General features: G+C 41.6%; 1 protein-coding gene across 1 annotated transcript in view; it reads left to right on the plus strand.

Moving 5' to 3' along the window:
• The window catches only part of SLC4A4 (solute carrier family 4 member 4), a 193,855-nt gene that overhangs the window by 118,891 nt on the left and 50,716 nt on the right, over positions 1-24,248 (plus strand). The window contains exons 8-12 of the mRNA XM_062574256.1: positions 11,004-11,161; positions 19,050-19,137; positions 20,383-20,537; positions 21,209-21,322; positions 22,779-22,953. Of these exons, the coding sequence (XP_062430240.1) occupies positions 11,004-11,161; positions 19,050-19,137; positions 20,383-20,537; positions 21,209-21,322; positions 22,779-22,953 (690 nt within the window). The remainder of the gene's footprint in view (positions 1-11,003; positions 11,162-19,049; positions 19,138-20,382; positions 20,538-21,208; positions 21,323-22,778; positions 22,954-24,248) is intronic.

Consider the following 24,248-nt stretch of genomic DNA (forward strand, 5'->3'; position numbering starts at 1 on the left):
GAAGAGACAGAAGACATAGCCCTAAGCTTTTTTTATGGAGACCTTTGAAATGAGGACTTGGACTTTGCTTCACTACATAAGTGCCAGCCCAGTTAGATGCCCCATTCATATTGGTGGCTTTCTCAGAGGGTACAGAGATGAGTGTGAAGACTGATAGGGCTGTGGACAGAGACATAGAAAGAAAATATTTACTGTGGTCTCACGACGCACTGACATGAGTGCAGCAAGTGGTAATAACATGAGACTTACTAAAATCATACCTAGCACTCAGATGTACCTGTATTAAGCCTCATGAGGTTGTTTGCCCTGCCCTTAGGGTAGGGATTGTTCTGTGTTTACTTTGGATTTACTTTGATCTTTCCATTGTTTTGTTTTTCTCATGCTCTTTGCCTTCTTAATACACTTTTCAGAGTTAATCTTCTTACTAGCATAACCATTAAACTCTTGTCAGAGTCAAAGAAAATTAACTTAGGATTTCTCTTGGAAGAGACTGGAGGGAAGGAAGGACAGAGGACCCTCAGCTTCTTTCCAGAGAAGAGAAAAGCCATCAGCCAAGCAAGTGTTGCTCATTCCCAAACTTGCAGGATAAAGAGCTGTCAGTTAGTGAGGAAGAGGGAAAGGCTTATGGGCTGAAAGGTAAAGAAAGAGCACAGACAGCAGATGCATTAAGGGTTTTCCAAAGGATGTGAATATATAACCCGAAGTGTTCTTCAGCCAACTCTGTTATACTGCTGTGGTATTTAGGACCTATGTGGATGGCCTGTCCTCTGATAATTTTAGGATCATTGCACTTTTTATTGTCATCTTACCTTCTGAAACAACTTCTTCAGTATATCATCGTTGACTAAGAAAACACACACACACACACACACACACATCTTGCTGTAATTTCCATGCCTGTTGTTAATGCTCTCTTTCCCCTCTGACACAAAGTGTTTTATGGATATGTGATAAGCAATTAGATTAGCAACTTTATCAAGGGCTGGATTGCTTCATAAAGAATGATGGAGTAAGAACAGTTTCATTTGTTTTCTGTGGTTCTTTTCCTTACAGTTGAGGCTGGATGAAATAATATTGCCATCAGAATAAGACAGTACCAAATCTTAAAATGGTACGAAAATCTGAAATAAAACCCTAAGTTATTTGTAAGGTAGGGATGGCTGCTAGATTTGAAGTGTTAAGTTATTCCTTTTTTCCCCCTTAATTATTGGAAAACAAATAATTTTAAAGCCCAAACAACAAAAGGAAGGGTCAGTTACCAAAATGCAGAGTTTGCAGAAAATCTTTAGCTGTGGATTACCTCTTATAAAAGTTGCATCAGTAATACTGACTCAGATCTCATGTTCCTGTGACAGACATGTACCACAATGCCCACCTTCCTCAGCTGCCTGTATCTTAAGTAGTGACTGCTCTGCTACACTGGTACTTACAGTTGATGGTAAATTGAAAGGGAAATTAATATGGCAATATTTTATTGTTTCTTTTTCTAATGCAGATTTAGTTACTGTCAGTAGAAACAAAGCACGTGGACATCAAAGCTTTGCTCTGACAGTATGTCATTGGTGTGGTGGGATAATGTCAAACTAGGCAGCTTTGGGCCATGACTGAGTTGTGGAAAAAACGTCAGGCTCTTGTTTGCTGCATCCTGCTCTGCTGGGTCTTCCCGCTTCTCTCTCGTGCTGCCTGCCTCTGGTTCTTTCTCTTGTCATAAGTGAAACCCAGGAAAAGGAGTAGCTGTAACTCTCTAGCAGAAAGTAACGGCTGTCCTCTGGTACAGCACCGTACTATCTGCTCAGTTACCTCTAAACCCTGAGCAGAGCATCCTGCTCACCCTTCCTGCCCCCGAGTCGCAGATTGGCACCCGCAGGCGGCAGCGAGCCTGCGATTTCTGGCGGAGGGAGAGTGTGTATAGTCTCTGAGACGCATTCAGTCTTGATTTACCCTTCGATTGTTATTTTAGGGCATTGGGATCTGCGGAGGATACTGACATGTTACAAAGCCCTTTGCCCGTCAGGTCCCTAGCTGAGCTCATGGGATAAAAAAAAATATACCGGAGTATTCAGTGATCCCTACAGGAGGCAAATTTGGGAGAGGTGTGGGGAGGAGGTGAAGGGAGGAAGAAGATTTTGTTCCTGTTTGTACCGCCACATTCAGTAAACATGTCTTGTTACTGGAGGTGTAACAACTGAAATAACCAGGAGCTCCCGAGAACGTTTTTCCCTTTCCGCCTGCCGTGCCTGTGGGAAACTTGCCATGGAGCTGAATAAAGGGCTTGATTCATGCCTCCTGCCAGGCTAATGTCTCTGAGCAGCACTAAGCATCCAAACAGCTATGTGTGGTTATGAGTGTATTATTTATGAATATTGAAATTAGTTCCGTAGTTAATTTGCATGAATCGACTCCTTTCTGCCCCGAGAATGACGACTTGATTCATTGCATTTAGATTGCAAAAGGCACTGGTTCAGCATCCAGTGTTTTTCGGAAGGTGCTGGGCTCTGACTCAAACTGCTCTAATGGAAGCTGACACTTCCGTAAAGGACACGCAATTCTGTTTTTGCTGTTTTATGATGGGATGGTTTTTTGGATTATTTGTTTGATATTTCGTCAGTCTGTAAAGGATAATTAAGGAAGAGGAGGTGTGTACCATTCTCTTGTATTTGCATTGGCAGAACTCTTCTTCATGAGGTAGTGTAGAGAGGGATTTTGCCTCCATTTGCCTTTCTTTATGCAAAGCTGGCTGCAGTTAATATCCTGGTCATTTATAGCTAGATAGACAAGCAAAAACAGTGGTAGTTTGGGACAGTTTCTTTCTCTTTTCTGTTTTCCATTTAATAAATCTATGTTGTATTCTTTGTATTCTTTCCCAGGTGCTGAGGTTTGTATTGCCAGATATAGTAGTGTTAAGTACGTCTAAAGGCAGGAGAATTCCTGAAGCTCTGGAGGATCTACCTATTTTCTAGGAGTCTTTCCCGAACACCGCATTGAATAACACCAGAATCAAAGACGGTTTTGAAAGAAATCTAAAGAAAGTTTCTTGAGCTGTCAAAAAAATACGATCTTATGGTTGAACCTTATCTGGTCCACAGCAGCGTTTGCTAGAAGAAGCACGTTCTTTTGACAGGACATCAGCCAGGCTGTGGGGTGTGCCTGTGTGTTCGTATGTGCACATCTTAACTAATTGCCTGTGCAGGGCTGACTGGATACATCTTTCCCACCATACTGAGCTTAGCCAGTACCTGGCCCTTGAGGCAGGAAAATTTGCACTAGCCTGATGCAGGAAAAGAGGCAGGCGTGCTGAAAGCAGAGGTACGTAAAAGTGGCCTCACATGACTAATCCATGGATGTATTAGTGACCTTGGCTGTGTTTATTATTGCTCAAGTCATATTTGGAATGAGCTCTTATCTGGCAACATACCTTCAATTTTACCTTTGCTGATGCCATGTGAGGATTCCCACGCCAGTGTGCCCGCAGCCAGATTGATGTTTTGTTCCTCTGTTGCGAGGAAAGACAGTTTGCTGGGAGTCTGGTGGGAAGCAGAGCAAAGCTCTCAGATCGCCTGAATTCCCATTTCCGTTCTCAGCAAAAAGAGCTTCTCTTCATTTGAGCAACCTTTAGGGAGAACAAGTTTTTCACTCTCTGCACAGTGCATAGGACATGTTTTTTTATGTATGGTGCTAGACTGTGGCTCGTAAATTAGTCTTGATTCATATACTCTTCATACTTTGGAAGTAATATTGTAAAATTATTTTTTACAGCTCACAGGGCAGAGCTGTGAACAGAAGTTATTTAGAAGATGCAGAGTACAGCCATTGTCAGCCCAGTTATTGCTGTGGTGCAAGTGGACTCTAGGAAGCCAGGAATGGTGTGCCCTTGCCCACTGCTGGTCCCACTCACAGTCCTAGTCCTGCCAGAGATCCTTGGGTCAGGCTTTGTTCAGATGTCCTTGGCAGCACCGAATGACTGAATCACTAGGGCGTTTTAATGCTTGAGATGAGAAATAAAGGAGACATTTAAAGAAAATCTGGGAAAGTGTTTGTCAGGGACCCATTATTGCTGAGCTGATGCAATAATATATCAAACATGAATATACATCGATATAGGGCGAATGTAGTGGCTTGGCATTAACTCCAGTTGCAAAGGGCTTGTATATGGGACAAAAGAAAGGCTCTGAATGAATATGGTCAACTGGAATATTTAGTCAGAGAGAGGCACAAATCCCTTCTTATTTGTTGTGGTGTGCGCAGTGTTTATTCAGACCAGTGTTTCCATATCAACAGGGAATCTGTGCCAAAGCCATTGAGAAAAAGGAATTGGCCTGGTTGAGAGAAACCCTCCTGCCCTTCCTGGGGGGACCACTATAGGGGAAGAGAGCTGGTGGGTCCCCGCTGTTCGGAAAGAAGTCCATTGATTAATGGTGAGGATGATGTGTTGCTTTTACTGTTTGAACAGCCTCTCCTAATCTCTGCAATCACCAACAGAGATTCCTAATTTCTATATCTGTCAGCCTGGATGACCTACTTTCACTCCATGGAGCTCAAATGAAAATGACTCTCTTCCAGTACAGCTCACTGCCACCTTTCTTAAGGAAAAGAAATGTTTCTAGGAAGTTTAGTTAATTGGAATTTCATTTTCATTGACTTTTTTTTTTTAATGCTGAGAGCAGTTTCGTTTTAGTTTGTCAGTAGTGCATGTCTTAAACATTCCTTGGTAACGGGGTTCTGTTCACGGACATAGACAAAGGACATAGCATTGCAGGTATCCCTTTGGTTAAGAGTTCCTGGGATAATTTATGGCTAGATAATCTTAAACATATATGTGGATAGATACAGAAATACTGAGATCAAAAGAGAGAGATTCAAATTCCTGGGAGAACTAGTCTTTCTTAAGTAGAAAAGCACTGTGTTTCTCTGCTCAGATGTAGGTACCCTACAAGTGAAATATTATGCAGGCAGCTGCTGTCTGGCACACTGGAGGACTCTCCATGCCAAACCTGGCTTGCATGGCAAAGGGGTTTGGGGAACTGAGGAACCAGGTCCCTTTTCCCTGTGATTAGGAAACATTAAGTCTTCCTTTAGTAGTACATCCAGGATAGGCAGTTAGGCTTGCACTGGTAATCTATATGATCAGTGTTTATTTTGAACACCCACCTTTTGCTACACTTTGGGGGAGAGTGGCTGCATTCAGTGAGTTTGAGTAAGATCCACCTTGCAGTGAGTCAGAATATGCTGATCAGCTCTCCCTGGGGTCACGTGGAACAGCACTGCTGCAGCAAAATCATACCCTGCCCTTCTTGTGGATTCTTCCCCTCCTCTTTGTTCCCACACCCAGCATGGGCTATTTTTAATTCTGCAGTGCTGAAGGGTAATGAATATTGTGAACCTGAAAATGGTACATGGTAGGGTGAAAAAAAGATCGCTCTGGAATGGACTGCCCTTTGGAAACAATAATCTAGGTAGCTACATCTTGAAAAATATGTGACTCATGGGGAAGAAGAGGGAGATCTGTAAAATGATGAAGGGCATGAAAAAAATGAAGCAAGGATGAACATTTTAACTGCTGGATAGGGTAGCTTTGGAGTAGCTATGGTTGCTTTGCTGTTTTGGAGTGGGACTGCCAAAAGCTGCCTCCTTGAGCTTTTAAAGAAAAGCTCAGAAATGATCATTTTGATTCTTGCCAAATGCATAGCGTTTTCATTTTTTTCATGCCAGTAGTATTTGCTTTGCTTTGCTCACCCAGTTCCACTAATGATAGCAACTAAATGCTGCTAATGGACAGGAGAATTCAAGTTTGCACTTCAGACCCTGCATGACTAAAGGACGGCATGTTATGAAGTTAGCATCTCTTTATGAATTACAAGTAGCTTCCTTAGATAAAGTCAATGGGTGGCCTTTCAGTTCTAACTTTGCTTTATTAATGTTATTGTAATGGAATTTTATACTGTACCTGTGTAACAGCATTAGACTTGCCTGGGGTTTTTTTTTTTTTGGAGGGGGGGCTTCCCTGCTGCAAACTCAGCAGCCTCTGTCGGAAGTAAGCAGTTGTAATACCCAATAAAGGCAGCCGATTTGCACATAGAAGAAACACTCAGGCAAACCATAGCTTCTCACTTTCCTAACAGGTCTTTTTGCCTCAGTGTTCTTTCTAGTTAGTGCTGTTTTTTCAAACAGGATAGAGCTGCAAAAGCTTCCTGTTCAGGTAAAATAGGAAAAAGATGGCAAGTGAGTGTACAGGCTAGTACTAGTTTTAGCTAGTGACTCACTTAAAGGAGTTCCTGCTTGTCTAGGGTCTTCTCTTTGCCTTGGTGAAGCCAGCAAATACTTTGCAGAAGGTTCCAGGGCTCACAGACAAGAGCCATGTGTGTATTCATCCACGCGGCCCTTTTCCTCTTTTCCCACTCTGCTGTTAGGCACCTAAGCTCTTGCTTGTGCTAGGTGCTCCCAAATTAACAGAGGAGACCTTCCATTCTTTACAAAATATTTGGCCATTGAGTGATTTAGGAAAATGCATCCAACTCAGCCCCTTAAATTGTTTTTGAAAATCTTGCTAGGAGGCACGTAACGTGCCTTGGTCCTCTCCTGGCCCTGCTGGGTGTATTCGCTCACAACAGATGCCCCGTAATGCTTCCCCTGCTTGTGGGCTGTCCTCTTGGGTTTCCTTTACATTAGCAAGCCAGGCCAATAATGGCAGCAGTTCAGAGCTGCTTTGTGAGCTGTGCTGTGGTCTCTGCAGCAGAGAAAGCAACATTTTTGAGGCAGACAGGTATATAGCACACTCAGGTGACTGACAGTAAACAAACAGATGCAATAAAAGCGGTGTGTACTTACTAATTGCTTTCATTTCCAATCTTTAGTGATGCTGATAATAAGAGTGTTAAAATGCACGTAGGGAGATTGTGATTTTCAGGTTACCGTGCCCTTTTGTAAATACAGCATTGAAGATCCTTGCCCTTTAACATAACATTAGCGATCAGATTAGAACAGTGCTCAATTTAGCAGAGTGCAGGCAAAGGGAGCACAGCAGTTCCAGCTGCAAGGCTCCCTTCCCCTCCCTGGTGCTGCAGAGGACTCGGTTCTTTTCTGAAACTTCTTCGGGAAATGGTTCAAAATGGATCATAAGTGCTGACTACAACTTTGCCATCAGCTAGCTGATAAATGATTTAAGCAAGTTTTGTGTGCTGATGCAAAAGTCATTTACAGCATAAAACACCTTCAAGACTACTGCTGTGATGTGTTGGACAGAGGGGAGGCTGAGCAGGCTGATGCCCTGGGTCTCAGGGGCTGATCAACTTCAGACCTCGAGTTTCTTCTTGTCCCTTCTGATTTGGAAATGCACTCAAGTGTGGGCCTTGTGTTTCTTGTTCAGGAGAATACAAGAGCACGCAACCAATCTGGTTAGCAAAATTGAACATATGCTTTCTTGTGGACTTGCTACCTGATCGGTATCTTCTGTCCCTGGTTTCTCCAAAAAATGTGGAAGAGCATGTTTCCAAGCTTTCTCCGCTGAACTCTTTGATGTTTATTAAATATTTTCTCTAATGGAAATCTTGACTGAAGTGTATGGGAGTAGGATTATTCCAGTGTTTTTTCTTCCTGCTGAATCTCTAATTCATGTCTTTTCATCAGACTTCTATTTTTCTACTTCCTAGAGTCACCCTGGCAAAGCCAGGGAAATGCTCATTAGGGATTCACAGCCTGCTCTAATGTTACCCCCTAGTTGTGTTTCTGGCAGGACGTCCTCCCTCACCATTCACTGTTAGCCAGACAAATACAGAACGTCTCCAAAGATCATCCAGGGTGAAGGGGTTTTCGGGAACTGATGGAGGGCAGGATTTGAAAAGCCTTCAACTCCAAATTAATTCTGCTGCTGCTGAAGTGGGCAGTTAAAAACAAAGCTGTCTTGCATCTGAATGCCCTTAGAAATCCCTGCCCGGCTGCAAGGACACAGCCTGAGTGCTAAGCTTGTTCAGAGCTTATACTCTCGGAGGAGCAGTGCCCTCCGCAAGCATGGCTGCAGCTGCAGGAACGCTTGCTGCTTGTCTTGGGGAAGCCCAGAGCTAAGAGCAGCGCAACAGTGATCACCCTACCATGCAGCAGGCCTCCTTGAGCTAATTTAAAGCCTAGCAGAGAGGCGTGCAATCCCTTGCCAAGCTGTGGTCTCTGCTCAAGAGATTCGGAGTGCCAGGAAGATGCTGGAGAAGAGCCAGGAGAGATTGAATTTTAGAGCTCACCTGCTGCAGTTGCAGTGTTTTCTCTTTAACAGATCAGAAGCAGTTGATGACATTTCTCCATAGTTTGCCTTAGTTAATACTTTGTCAGCTAGATGATGCATGTTTTGGTGCACTGTGAGCTTGCTCACGTCCACTGTGGTACAATTATAGTATGTAGATGCTGAGATTAGAATAACCTTCAGGCTGTAAGGAGCTATTTTTAGTATGAAGCTATATCTGCACTCTGAGGAAGACACATAAATGAGAGTGACTCTGGCAGTTGGCTGATGAGAATGATGCTGGTCAGTAGATTTCTCTTGGTACTCTGATCTGGTGGTGACAAGCACAGTCTTAGACCTTAGATACCATTTGGATGGCTCGAGAAGGACTGCTGGAAATGAACATATAAAGCTTTTTAGGTCTTCTTCCAAATTTACTTCCCTCTAGTTTTTAGCCCTACTGTTCAGTGACACAACAGATGCTTTGTTGCTTTTCTAGAAGTGCTATTTATCCCATGGCTGAACTCCCAGTGCTGCTTTTCTTGGGGGTGAATTCACCTTGTCAGCTCCACTGGTGCTGCTCCCAGACCTCAGGCTTTTCTGCTGTTTGGGCAGTGACACTCAGGGTCCTTAAGAGAACCTCTGAGGAGGCTTCTTGCTTACAATGTGCAGGGAGCAGAGTTCGCTGCTACTACGTTGCTTTGCTTTGAGTCACAACCTTTTCTTTCCAAGTCCACTTGTTATGTTTTTCAAGCAGACCTTGAGGTTCAAAGGTATTTCAAATCTTGACCTTGAAGACGAGAAAACTCCAAGGTGCAATTAGGCTGGCACATGCTTGTGGTGGCTTCACCAACATTTTTTTTTTCTTCTGGCACATTAGTTGTCATTGTTAATGAAGGAAAAGGAAAAGATTTAGGTGGATAGAGAATTCTCTGTTAGCCTAATTTGTGCCTCCTGGTCTCCTTTAAAGGGAGTAACCTGAGCCCTTGGGAATAAACAGCATCCTATCCTGCTGCTGGGTGGTTTGTGATCTTTCCTCTCCCCTGGCAGCAGCCTTGCCCCAGTTTGCATGCATAGGGAGGACACTTGGTGTCCGTCCCCCCCCCCCCCCCCCCGTCTTTTTTTTTTTTTTTTTTTTTAACCTACTGACAATTCCTGGCCTGGCAAAGTGTTGTCAAAATTTCCAGAGAAGCTGTATTCTTTGACTGGCTTTGCTGAGTATGTCTGAGCATTTTGTCATTTGCTCGTTCTTCCAAGGGGAGTATTACCAAGCAGTGAATAACTGATGACCTCAATTTAAAGTAAGGAGGATTCTGTTGGGGAATAACCACAAACCCATTTTTTCCTTGCGCCTTTAACATTTTCTTTCTTATAAATATTAAAGCCATCAGTTAGCCCCATGTACTTTGGGGCTTCTGAGAGCTTGTGGAGCCAGATTGTGAGATGCTGTGAATTGTGGGTAGCTCTGCCAAAATAGATACCTTTACTTTGCCAGTGGGGCACACTGATTTTTCAACAGGGATCAAGCAGAGTGGTGTCTGCAGCTGCTTATGTGTGTATTCCATATTCCAGCAGTTCATTTACTAAATTTTAAACTTTTGTACAAGGTTCTTGACCATTCTGTATAATAGAAAGTTATTATGAGAGGGAGCAAAGAGTGGAATTAAATTAGCAATTGCTGTGGCAGGATAAAGTATCAGCTGCAGTAGCTTCATTATAGAGCAGTGGATGTTCAGCTGATAGTGGAAACATCAGAGATCTTTTAGATATACAGTGACTAGTAGTAACCTGTCTGCTGCCTTTCAGTGTTTGGGGTTTCATGGATTTGAGTTATGTGGTAGGGTGAAGGAATGAATTTTTATGTGTTATGAGACGTAAGGGATGAAGAAAGAATAACAATAGTTGTTTCCCATCTGATGCATAAAATAGTTATTGGTTCTTTTTTTGAAATGTCCACCTAACCTCAGCTTCCACGTGTATAGGTATTATAGTGTATTACAATTTATGTGAATTTTGTATTTTAAAGAAATAGTTGCATTTGGTTTCTAAATGTCCCCCTGTTCCTTGATGTTCACAGCTGGGCTTAACAGAGTGCCATAAGCCTCTGCAGAAAGTGTCTGAGGGGTCAGGTATCCCCTGGGCCACTCCATTCCTAGTCAGCCTGGTAGCTGTGCAGAGGCCAGGAGTCCTATGTCTAACTGTCTTCTTCCTCATTCCCCTCACTGCACCTTGGTGTGTCTGTCCAGGCCTGCTGCTTTCCTTTTCCTCTGAAACTCTCTCTGGTTTCCCTCCTCCTCTTCAGAGATACCCCTTTTCACTTCACTTCTTCCCAACACTTTCTCTTCCTTTCTGATCTTTAGGTGAGGGATGTAGCAGCCATCCAGCATTGCTCTTCGAAAGGACTGAGAAAGAGAAGCTTCAGGAGCTTCTCAGCACCATCACAGCTCTAAGCCCTGTTGCCAGCATTGCTCTTCTGGTTGTGGTCATCTTAGCAGGAATGTTTGACTTGACATGAATGCAAGGGTGGTTGTCTGCTTCTGCAGTCTGGCTTCTGCTTTACATTTATAATGAGGGGGGAAAGCTGTAGTGAGTAGCAGTGTATTTGCCTATATTTCAGTAGACAGCATGGGGCAAAATGGCCAAAATGTGATTATATCACTGATTCAAGGTAATATATTATGTGATATATTATGACCAAGAAGAAAATGTGGGTGAAAACTGTGCAAGTTTTATTGCATGTTCCTGTTTGCGTGCCTAACAAACCATTGTATTATTTTTTCCTCCTCTACTGTTGCAGCTGAAGAATAAATTTATGAAGAAATTGCCTCGTGATGCAGAGGCCTCCAACGTGCTGGTTGGGGAGGTAGACTTCTTGGAAAGCCCTTTCATTGCCTTCGTCCGGCTGCAGCAGGCAGTTATGTTGGGTGCTCTGACTGAAGTCCCTGTACCTACCCGGTAAGAAAATTCAGCCCCTAGGCAGGTAACACGAATTGGATACTATTTCCACAGTTTAAAATAATAGTACCAGTCTGAAAGAAGAACTTCTCTGGTGGTTTCCGTCATGTAATTGCATTGGGGTCATATATATTTTGCAGGATAATTGGTTTTAAAGTAACAAAACTCACTTTAGCTGCTTAATCATTTTCAAGTCCTGAATTTGCTTGTAAAATATAAGCTCTAAAATACACACACTTGCTTAATGATAAAGATATAAGTACTTTTTTTCTGCCCTCTTTCCCCTGCTGCTCAAACTCTGTACCTGACCCAGATTTCCTCTGCATTTTTCTGTGGGGCATTGTTTTCTTTCCAAAAATTCACATTCAACAAAGGATGCAATTCTGATCCTGTTGAAAAAAAATCAGATAAATGGAAAAAATCTCCTTATTATAGTCATATGGAATATTTGTAATTCATAATGGCTCAGAAAAAATGTCATTTGTATGTGTTTTTTATTGTGACTCGTGTTGCAAATTAAACTGCAGTCTCACAAATGTGAATTTATCTTACATTCTTCAATATTTGCATGAGTTTGTTCAATCGATGTGTAAAACAGCAAAGCTAAAGTCCTGTTCAAATTCTTAGCTGTTAGCCTTAGTTACACAGTCATACATGGTTTATCAAGTAACATAATAGAGAGTAGTATCATCATAAATGTCCAGAACATTTTGATGTATGTGAGCAACATTACGTAGCATTTTGTGGGTTTTTTACATATATCAGGTGAAAGCTGTAAAAGTAATTGGTATAAAGGGTAATGAAATGCTGTAAGAGTGAAACGCAGTGGAGTTTTCATGAGAAGGATGGAAGAGGTGGCACGTGGACTGATCTGCAATATTCCCTTTCAGTCTGCACCAGCCTCCATGGTGCCTTGTTACGTGGTGCTGCTCTGCGTCTGCTGTTCGTGCTGTGCACCTGGGCTCATGCACCCTTGTTGGTATCTGCTTACACTTTGCATCTGGCTTGTAATTATGGAGTTCAAATTGCACCTTTCATATCGTTAATGTGCCAATACATATTTTATGTGAACTTTTTAAACAGCTTTCGATACAGAGTGAAAGTCATATAATGCCTGGAATGTTTGAGGCTACATCAAGTAGGACCTTGTAAGAAGAGACCTCGTATTGCTACATGAACACGTAGCTGGGGCAGTACTAATACTAGAATAAATTACATTGGCTGTGATGTTGCTATTTTGTTCAGTTGCCTTGTTGTAGTGCAGCGGTGTGTGTATCTTCTAATGGTTTCAGGGGTGCCTGCAATAACCGTGCCAACAGCTGCTTGTGCTCATTGGGTTTACTTTTGGGAATGTGGGGAAATTGAAGTGGCTTATTTGTAGCAAGAGCTATCCTTGATTCCTCTGCATTGCTGAGCTCTGTATGTTTTCATATTTGACTTCTAAGTCTAATCACTGTTACTTCTTTTTTAAAATACTTTTCAAAGTGCTTTTCAGCAGAGGTAAAATTATGCATTCTTTGTTTTTGTAGTGGGAGCCAGGAAGTTAGTCCTAGGATTGCTCAACGGCCTCATTATTCAATAGCATTAATCAAAACAATGTGTCCTTCCATGCCAACATTTTTTTCCAGGAAATAGTATTATCCATCTGTTGTCCTCCGAAACAAATGTTAGCCCTAATCAAAGTAGTGAGGCTCATTAGGTTGTTTTTGTGAGTAATGAAGAGCCATTTGCGATGGCTGCATCCTGTGAAATTCAATCAAGGAACTCCCATAAGGGCCCAGGCTGGTCATGATGGAGCGTCTCCTTGTTCAGCCTTTTGTTTCAGCCGTCTCACACGGTGGGCATTTCTGCTATAGACAGCCCACAGCCTCTACGTGTTGCTGGTGCTGGAGCCTTCTTTGTTCCTCTTTTTTCTCCCCTCAGGGTTTCTTCCTTTTATTTTGTTACATTATCAAGTTCCTGGTAAAATTATCAAAACTTTGCCCTCAAAGTTGGGCCATTCAAAACTATGTGGGGTTCTTAGAGAACAGCATGAAGACATCTTGGTCATTTGCTTCTCAAAGCACTAATCTGATCAGGTTTGCAGAGAGAGGGCAGCTGTGGCTTTCATTGGGCTAGCTGATAATCAGCATATCAGCTGTAACCATTAGCTGGACATGTAAGAAACCTTTGGGTGTAGAAGCAAATATGACAGCAAGCCTTGGAGGGGTGAAAGGCTCATGATATCTGTAGTCCCTGCCCTGTTTTTGGTTTATTCATGCTGACCTAGAACTGTAGAATGAAAAAGGATTATTGTGTGTTTAAGGTAGATAGTATTCAACACGTAGACTTCCAGTTAAATAGGTTACTTATTTCTGCTGACTTTTTTCTCCGCACATTCTTCGGCTTGTATCTTTAAATTTTATAAGTTGCAGAATTTTTGACAATTTTTGACAGATTTTTTTAGGAATAAGATTTCCTGGGTAGAAATGACTCTTCCCTACATTTTTCTATATATTTCTCCCTTCACACTTCCTTGCTGAGGGTCTTTCCATTAAAAGTAAAGTTTTACTTAAAACGAACCAGCAAGGTCTGATAAAAATCTCTAGGAAATATTACTGTGCAGGGTACTTATGTGAAACAGAAGGCAGAACCAAATACTTCACCTCCTTCATTTCTTACAGCAATCACAAGTTGTACTTCTTTCATTAAACAGGCCCAATATAGTATTTCTCAGATTCTAGTGGAAAAATAGGCTGTGAGCACGTCCTGTCAGCCCTTGAGTCCATCAACATGCGTCTCTATTGGCAAGCTGATAAATAACAGCAGAAGGACTGCTTCCCTCAAACTCCTCAAAACTAAAACTTTTTTTTTTTTTTTTTTTTTTTTTTTTTTTTTTTTTTTGCAGGACCTTACCAAGTTTCTTTTGTGTAGCTGCGTTTAACCCTTACGAATTGCTGCTCTTGCTTCTCCCAGATCTGGGAAGTAGGCCTGGGTGAGCAGGCTGAACTTCAGTCTTGTTTTAGTTGTTACTCTTCCTCCTTTTTCTTTTTTATGAGGGACCCTGTCTCCTGCACTGGTGGGTCTCTTACAAAGATGGCATGATCAGGCTTACCTTGACCTTGCCACAGTTTTCACCCCAATCCTGACCCTCTATAGGAGCTCTGTGAAGAGAGAGATTATGGATTTCTAACTGAACTTATCAAATGTAAAATATTATTACTTCACAGACTTGGAGCCCATCTGTCTGTGTTGTATACATTCCTTACTCCCTAAATGTCCTTTTCGTCCGATCTTATGGAGACTTTTAGCCAAATTCTGCTCAAGCAGAGTGCATAAAGCCTTATTGCTTTGTCAACAAAGTGGATTGAAATTCTGCCCTGCAGTCTCTGGAATTGTCTTCTGCCAAGGTCTGGGAGTGTTGTGGTCCTTCCTACTAGGCTGTTGGGCCCGTGGTCTCTGGTTACGGGGCTTGCACACAGTGTTGTTATGGTGCTTTGCTTAGGCCTTCTCAGCGTGTGGACTGGCTTTACAATGCAGTCACTACCGCACATTTGTCTGTCTGGATTTGAAATTGCTCATCTGTGAGGCTGAATTTATTCTTGTTGGTTTTGATGGCATGGTCTGTATCATTAAAATGTGAATTATACATAATTGGTGGTCATCAGCTGCTTAAGAAGGATAAAATGTGCAAAATGGCAGGGGAATAGTACTTTGGATAAAACAGAATAATAAAATTACTGACTTTCTGAGTCATTACTGACTTGGAAGGAAAGAATTTCAGTGTTTCAAGTGTCCTGGCGTACAAAGTTCAAGACTGAGTGCTTGGGTGAAGCTAGGGCAGCTCTCTCTGGAAGCTTTTACCTAGGGCATTCAGAAGAAAAGTTGAACTTTCTTCTGACTTCAGAGGGACTTCAGGCTAAGTGATATGAGGCAAAATCTCAAAGTTTTCTATATTGAAACATCCATAAAAATGTTAAAGATCAGAAATGAAAATTTGCTGACTCAGAATGTGCTGAGTACAATGAAGAGAAATCCTGTACGAGCTTTCGTCTCAAAGATGAAGGTAGTAAAGATTCTCTATCATAAAAGGGAAATGTCAGAACTACAAATGAGGGCTTTCTTAGGGGGAAGTATTCATGACTAAATCACATTTAGTACATGCAAACATAATCCAATTTAAGCCACTAAAATACATTAATATATTAATATGTTTGTGTGTGTGTGTGTATGTATGTGTATGTATATATATATATATATATATATTTATGCATGTTTTGTACTTTAAAAGATCTTACTCTACATGCCAAAGGCAATTCTGAGCTGAATCATTCAGGACAAAGAATTTAGAAAGTGTCACAAATAACTGGCTATTTTTAAGAACATTTTAGCAAGTGCAGGAGTTTCAGGTACTTCTGCATTGCAAGAGAGTTGGCAACTTAATTGTTTCAGAACATAATTATGAAAATGTCTCGGTCCCCTGAAAAACTAGGAGAATGCTGAACGGCAACTTCTGAAGTTAGATCCTTTTTTTCTTTTAATTAACGTACTTTTAAAAGTGCTGTCTGAGGAACAATTCCTCTTTAATGTTGTTTTATAATAGCTGTAGAAAGAGGGAAAATTTCTAGAGGTAGGAGGAGAGCAGAGAACATGACCTAGGTGTGTATGGGTTAGTCACCTCCCTATGAACCTTGAATAAAACACTTGAACGCCTTACGCAGAACTTGATTAGGAAGTCATAGTATTAGTAATGCCAGGTCATACGTATCTGCGGATTCCGTAACACTAACTTCATGGGATTTTTTTTGTAGAGCTGTAGATTTTTTCAATAGAAGATAATTGTTTGGATATAATATATTTTATAAGATATTTGAATTAATATTTCATGATATTTTGGTTGAGGAAGCTAAAATGATACTTAATGCAATGCTTAAAAGGATAGCAGAGATTTCTGGTGAGGATACACCAAGTGCCGTGACCCGCTTGGCATCACAGATGTGCCAGTCAGCCGCAAGCTGAGCAGTGTAGATAACTGTGAGGCCAGTCCTTGCATTTCTCTCATTGACAGTGCCTGTTTGGATCTCCTTCCCTTCTTGGTCGCTAGTTCTCACAAAACTTGTAGGAACTTGATAATGTTTGTTACCTCTGAGTCTTTGTCTCATTTGGTTGAAGTTGGCCTGCGGGTTCAAATATGGGCTAGGGGCTGAAAAATGGATAGATCATGTGAACACATAAGTTCCTCTTTCTCGGGAGAGTGGACTAGCATAAGATTCCTGAGTAGCAATAGGTTATTTCATCTATCTATTTGCAATGACACAGCTGCCACTTCTCGGATGTTTCCTTCGAGGAAGGTATTGGCAGATCAAAAAAGGTTCAGAAAAGATTTGTAGAAGTGACTGAAGAGAGAAGAAAAACGTCTGTTTACTTAGCCGGACTGACAGAGTATATTGATAGCTGAAGATATTTTAAAGAATTATAGAGGTTTCTTCAGTCTACATGAATGAAACAATCGAAATTTATGTCTGGAAGTTGAAGCTAAACCAATTCACACTGGAAGTAGTGCAAAAGGTTTTATTTAGATGAGAGAACTTACCAAGGGTTATGATGTGATTATTTGCCATCACTGGCTGAAAAGTGTGGCTGTACTTGGAAAAAGACTTAATTTAGGAAACTTGAAAGTTGATTTGAGAAGCTATTAGTGTTTCTGTTTTAAACATAGAGTGACACAGAGTTTACTGAAAATTGCTCCAATAATTACCCCAGCCTTTGCTAAATCAGGTGAAATGGTCTCCTGCCATGTGGCTTTTTCTGTTGGTGATTACAAGGGTGGGTTGATATGTAAGTGATGGAGACTTTTATCTCCAGGTCTACTAAGAGTCCAGCTCTGGACAGCCACTTGAAACGACGCTGTCTGCCATGCATGATGATGAATCCCCACAGACCACTGAATGGTGGCCATTGCAGGAAATCACTGGCAGATTTAACAGGGCTTTCTTAACAGGTCAAGTGGTGAGGCTGAGGTTTTAGCGCAAAGACTGTTGTAATTTCAACTCAAAGCTATGAACCAGTTCTTTTTCTGGGACAAATCTGAAGGGGGAATTTATAGGACACTTGTGTTTCTGCAGGCAAGGCTGTAGGAGTTCTTTAGGTAAACAGTTTTTAGATTAGCACCTATTACACAGCATGAAATCAACTTTAAAGGAAGAGCATTGCTACAGTGTGTAATGGTTTTTGCTGACATCATCAGCATTGATGTCTTGTTTTAGGAAGTGGAAGAGTCTAAGATAAGATTTAGATCTTTCCAGAATTAAGTAGTATTTGAATGGTAATGTCTTCTTTTTTTTTCTTTTAATTTTTCATTCCAGCTCAGTAGAATCTAAGTACCTTTGGACATCCAGCCATGAGGCTGTACTTAAAACTTTTCATAATGTAAATCAATTAAGAGGGTGGAAATCCTAGTCACCCTTCACCAGCATTCCTATTATTCTGGCAGAACTGCTAGACACAATTTTATTGGCAAAACCATCCTTTTTCCATGGATAGCCTTTTCCATTAAGAGATCTTATTAGACCATTTTGTCGTGGGAACTCTGATGCGTAGTGACTGCAGTGCTGGTAGTCCTTCTAAGTGTAGGCAAGTCTTAATTCGTAGTGCATTAGCACTGACAAAAGCAAGGACAGGGAAGAAAAAAAGCAGTAATTTCCTGTCTCCTGTGATTTCGTATTGTGATATTTTTGAAATTCTTACCAGTAACTTGGATATAGTTTTAGTCTCACTATCTTGCACATGTAGCCCCCCCGCTCTGATGGTGCCTACAGGAGGAATAGGTTTCCCCCTCCCAAGTCAGCTTACCTCTTTAAAAATAAGCTATGACTAGGAAGCCATCAGATGGCCTTGCAGGCCTCTGTGTCTTGTACACTCTAAGCAGAAATTCAAAGCATACTACTTGGGCTTAATTATTTAAAGCTAAAACCCAGTTTAGATTAATGATTTCCCTTCACACATGGGTAGCTACTCTGGATGCTGAACGATACAGAGATCTCAGTCCCAGTGGAGCATTAATGAGCACATGCAGTGCTATCTGATAGTTCGGGGAAGGAAAAAAGTGGTTTGAGGTGAGATGTAGTTTATGGTAAGCCATGTGAAAGTTTAATAACATCTTTCCTCCCCTCCCTGAATGCATTTATCTTTTAGCACTCCCAGCTGTGCTTGCTGCAGGCCCAAATGCTCCCCTCTGCTGCTGTGCAGACCCTGCTCGGGCTGTCCTGCTCAAACAGTAGCCGCTTCTGTGCAGGACTGTGACCCCATTTGTTTGTAGTGGTTTCAAGGCTACTTTTAAGGCTTTTGAGGAAGAAAACTCTGGGGAGTGTCTTACCCTTCAGCAACTGGGCTGACAGGGTGCAGCTTATGCTCCAGGCTAGCTAGAGTGGTACGTACAGTGTTACTCAGAGAAGTAAACACGTTGGATAAGAAAATTGTATGGGTCCTGTTTTTGGTGTCTCCTGTGGGTACCAGGCCTGGATATTGGTGCCGTTGAACTCCCACTGAATTAAGGGGAGGTAACACTTTGGCAAACCAATGTGTGGTGCAAATGGCATTTCTACCACTGCTGAGGTAAATCTGACCTAGAATGGTTGTGGATTGAAAGGCAGAAGCTTCACCTTAGTCCATTGTGTAGCTAACGTCGTCCTCTGAGCCTGGACTGAGGCAGTCTAGGGTACTCTGTGGTGGCTGACCTCTGTGAAGGCCCAGAGCAGCAAGATGTCAGTGAGACTGATTAGCCCAATAGCGTCTGGATCTCTAAGAAATGCAACCGTCCCAATTTTTTAAAAATTAATTTTTTGTATTTGTAAGGAGTAAATGATCCATTTTCCTGTCCTAAATAGGATCAATCTGTTTGTTTTGTCAGATTTCTGTTCATTCTGCTGGGACCTAAGGGCAAAGCAAAGTCCTATCATGAGATCGGCCGAGCCATCGCCACTCTGATGTCTGATGAGGTAGGTGTCTTGACGTTGCCTGTGTGAAGCGGGTTCTTTTTGCTTTCCCAGATAATAATGATTTCCTTTGCTCCAGCACGGTCCAGTGGGATGCACGTAAAGCTGAAATATGTAAATGTCATCTTCTAATTCTGTCTATTTACATAATTATTTTGTCTGCCTTCATATTTCTGTAAAAGCATGAATTTAGGAAGTTTTTGTCCATCAGGCCTATTTCCCAGCTAGCAATCACTCTTTCAAATAGACTTTGAATTAATGTGTGGGCCCTCGTCTGTGGTGTGCGTCTGGAGTCACATTCCGTGATCACAGTAACGTACCACTACACTACGCAGGTAATTACTGTAGAAATGTTTACATCTAGGATTTATTGTTTGTATTGCACTGTATCCCAGAGCACTTCTTAATTCATGCAGTGGTTATATATTATCCATGAGTAGTGAGCAATTACTTGCTAATCATATACCTCAATAAGATGACTGCACTTTCCATATTCATTTATAACTTCTTTCTTCCAGTATCTCTTGGGCTCGGTGCATCTGTGCTGATCTACATTGTTTTCTTTGTGTCATCTCCTTCTGCTCTTTTCTTCCCCAACAGTTCCCTTAGTTACCACTCACCCAGTCCCAGCTCTTCTGTCTTCTGTCTTCATCACTCTTCATCTGTCTTCGCATCTCTTCATCACTAATACTAGACTTGCATTTTTCTTTCTGCTCATCAGCTGTGCTCATCAGTAAAACCAATTTGTATTTCATGTTGTTATTTTTGATTAAATGTTGTCATTGTTTCCATTTCACAGGGTTCAAAACTAACCTGGCTTTTGATAGACTGGATTAGGCAGGAAAAAGAGGATTGATGCTTCTTTGTGGCTTTTTTATACTGTCTTCTCGTAGTGCAATTGAAATTCCTCGTTTACTGAAAACTGCTTTTGCTGGACAAAAGAAATGGATAATTATTTTGGTAACACTTTTGATAAAGGTTAAAAATATATATTTGGCAAAAAATTCAAAATGTTTGAAAGAAAAGAATCTTTATTATTAAACCAACAGCCAAAGAAAAGGGCTCACAAATTTTGACCATCTTTTACTGAGGTTAACCCACCACTGTGCCAAGTGTCCTGATACATTTTTCAGCAAATTTTTGAGACTGACTCTGTTGTTTTTGTAGAATATAGCTCAGTAGCTGCCTCTGGAGCCTGCGCTGCAGGAAAGGCAAAACTTTGCTCCATGGAGGCTCTGTTTCGTGCAGGTGTTCCACGACATTGCCTACAAAGCCAAAGATCGGCAGGACCTGATCGCTGGTATTGATGAGTTTCTGGATGAAGTCATTGTGCTCCCTCCTGGGGAATGGGATCCAGCCATTAGGATAGAGCCGCCCAAGTCTCTTCCATCTTCAGATAAAAGGTAACAACAAAATACAGGCAGAGTCATTCCTATGGTGAAGGACAGTGTGTGCCAATTCTGAAAGGATGACAGGAAGAGCTGCCACTTTGGATATACAGTGTTTTCGTTTGTGAGGCTCGCAGCCACTGCCAGTGTTAAGGGAAGTGAGCAAATGGGGTTGGACTTCTTGATAAACACGTGAATGGTCCTGTGGCTTATGTGAGGAGCCATTTCCCTGTCAGGCTTGCAGTGTATTGTCAGTACAGCATGTGGAGGGCAGTGTGAGCAGAGGAGTGAATGTTTTGGTTATTGGTGAACTTTTTGCATAAGATAGCTGAAGTTCTCTGAAACTATTGTCAGATGCTGATTTACACTAGAAATAGTTTCAGGTCTTTCTTAACAGCTGGGGAGAGGAAGCTCTTCAATTCTGTACCCATTAGTGTGCTGCTGTTGGCACCTATATAACATATACAGTGGGCATCCAGACTCTGCCATTCTGCTTAGTCCTTCTAACACACTGTGTTCCTCTCTGGAAGAGACCTGCCAGCAGGTCGTTTTGTAGTCTCCTTTATACAACACAGTTTTAGGCAAGGCTATGTAAGACTTATTGGAGGAACTCGATATGGATTTTGGTTTTTTTGGAGCTGTCAGGCAGCACAATGAGCCTCAGTTTGGCTTGTCTTCTTGCCTAGGAAAAATATGTATTCTGGTGGAGAAAATTTACAGATGAATGGAGACACACCTCATGATGGAGGACATGGAGGTGGGGGCCATGGAGACTGTGAAGAACTGCAACGAACTGGCAGGTCAGTAATAAGCTGCTCAGCGTGGCATACCAAGTGCAATCCATCCAAGGTGACTGTGTTTCCCTTTTAGAGCCTTTTCGCCCCTTCAGCTTTCCATCCCGGCATACTGTTCAAATTTGCATAGGTTTAACTGTGAGCCCCAAATGTGTCCTGTGGTTTTGAGTGCTTAACTTGAAACTATTGGAACCATTCTGAACAGCCACCTTCTGCAAATTACCAAGTGTCTTAAATGAGGCACTCAAAAATGTAAGAAGGCCCATACAGTTGTTGGCTGTTGAAAGTCTGCATGCCTGGGCAGTTAAACAGGCTGCAAGGGATGTACACGTGGCAGGTACAGCCACTTTTTCAATTCCAGTTGCTGGAAGTGCTTTAGCCAGAAGCGGAGTTCTCTTCCAGACATTCCTGTTATAGCAGAATCACTAGATGAAGGCTTTTGTAGGGTAGAAATAAAGAAGACAGCAGTGCCTGAGGACCTTACTTTCAGCTTTATTACTCTTGAGTGTATGCCTCATAAAAGTTCAACAAAGTGAGAATGCAGTTTAGGTGGCAGTCCATAAAACAGTGTGCTTAGCAGTTCAGGGTTACTACGCAGGTTTTTTGTCACTTTTGTGGCCTCCCTCTGAGTATTTTTGGAGATTTTAGTATCTAAATTCTAGGAGAAAAATCTGCGAGCCTGAATTTGCACCTGGGGGTGAAGAAGGCAGTTAACAGTTCCTGATGATGGGTCAGGAGGTAACTTGTGCTTTCTTGTCACATGCCCCTCAGAATACAGTGCCCAGAGAGTCCCGCAGCATGGTTGGTGCAGGGCTTCCCGGTCAGTGCGTAGCCTAGGTGGTGGCTGAATCGCTGGGCCTCAGATACCCCTGACTGGTGCTGCTGAACACCATATTTAAACATCGTGTTTCATATGAGTAAAATACTGTCTTGTCTATGGTTGTTCAAAAACAGCGTGTCTTCAAGTAGAGCTCTTTTACTTTTCAAGATGATTTCACTTACTTACATTTTAAGTCCAGTTCTTTTTCTGGTTAGCAGTTTGAAGTATTTTTCCATTTAGCAAATTGTTTGGCTCAATTGACCATTGTGTCTGCCATATGGAGAAATTCAGGCAAGGATTTAAACAAGAGTTAATACATTTTATTGCATCAACCAATGTAGTTGGAAGCAAAACCGATAGTTTTTTTGACCTGCAAACTTTTGTGGTCTGTTTGAGCAGAGGTAGGGCTCATGTACCTGAAACTAGTATGCTTTCTAGCTGCATCCCATGTTCAAGATATTATCTTTCTTTACAATATTATCTGAATGATATCCCTGGATCATTGCAGCTGTGATAGACTGATATGTAATGTGATGACCTCACTCCTTTCAGATCATCCTTCATTTCTGGCAATGTTTTTGATTACTTATCTCAGTGACTGTAAAACCTTTAATGCAAGTCTTCTCTTGCTTGACTTTTCAGGTTCTGTGGTGGCTTAATCAAAGACATAAAGAGGAAAGCACCGTTCTTTGCCAGTGACTTCTATGATGCTCTAAACATTCAAGCCCTTTCAGCCATTCTTTTTATCTACCTGGCCACAGTGACCAATGCTATCACGTTTGGAGGATTGCTTGGTGATGCTACAGAGAACATGCAGGTTAGCAATTATTTTTAGAATCAACAAGTAGGAAGGACCTGTTTTGCCTCTTACTGTCTACAAAATCAGCCTTTAGGTAGAAGGGCGTTTGGCCACTTCCAAAGCTTGAATTCTGGGTTTAGTTAATATAGGTATGCTGTATTTCCCCTGAAAACTGGCTTTCTTTCACTGCTATCTGGACTGCTGTCCTTTGAGGAATTGTAGAAGCAGTTGCCTTAAATTGTGTTTGAAAGATGGCCAGGCAACAGAGAAGAGCTTGGTGAGGATCCTTGCTCCTTCTATGTAGAGAAATTCCTCAGGTCTATGCTCTGTGTTTGTGTCTTGGTTCTACTGTTTTGGTCAAATGAGATTTACTAAGTCTGATTCAGACTTTACATCTCAGCAGAGCATAGCAGTGTATCCTCTGCCTGACTCTTACAGTCCCTGGACTTTTCCCTCACTGTAAAAAATAGTGCATAAGAAAGCAAGGGAGTCGGGAGGTGTGATACAGGAACAAAAGGCAAGTTTGTTAGAATGATGAATTCTGTAATAATAGAAAGTCAAATTTTGAGAATCAGATTGTATATCCAGAGACAGATTCCCCTGTGTCATCACTAAAGACCGAAGTAGGGGCTTGAAGACGTGGCTCAGTTTCCTCTGAAGGAAAGGGATTCTGTTTTAGCACTGCTCTAGATTGCCTGTGTTTGGCTGAAGCAGAATTATTCTCTAACAATGTGCTTTAGTATTCCCACAACTTTTTCGAGAGGAAAAAAAACATAAAAACTTATATTTACATAGATTCAGAGCAGCCATGCTGAATGTTGTAACAGTAATTAAGCTGATGGTAACAAGGACTAAATTATTTATTTATTATGCAGATATAAATAATATAATTATTTATGCGGATTTAATGTAAAACACACATAGGAAAAGGGGGCACCTGTCCAGGGCTGTAGACTTCCCTACCATAAATCACAGGCTAGACTAAGATTCAGTAGCTGGTGGAGTGTCAGACTTCCCTCCACCTGTACCAAGATGTTTTTTCCTCTTCCAAATCTTGCCTCTGTGGCAGTTGTGCAAACAGATGCATGATGCATGACCTTAAAAAGAAATAATAGCAAATAGAAGTAGAGAATTAAAAGGCCTCTGGGATCTGCTAGTGAGCATCACTCTTCTGCCACTGAGCAGCAGAGGAAAGTGTCTCTGCTCTACTTCTGTACAAGGTAACATCTTTTTTAAAGTGAGCAGAAGAAAGGTAAACACTACATTTTTCCAAATTTAGTGCACATAATCACTTATGTCAAAAAGTCCTTTTT

This window comes from Rhea pennata, chromosome 4 (genome assembly GCF_028389875.1).
Source record: "Rhea pennata isolate bPtePen1 chromosome 4, bPtePen1.pri, whole genome shotgun sequence".
NCBI classification, from domain to species: Eukaryota; Metazoa; Chordata; class Aves; order Rheiformes; family Rheidae; genus Rhea; species Rhea pennata.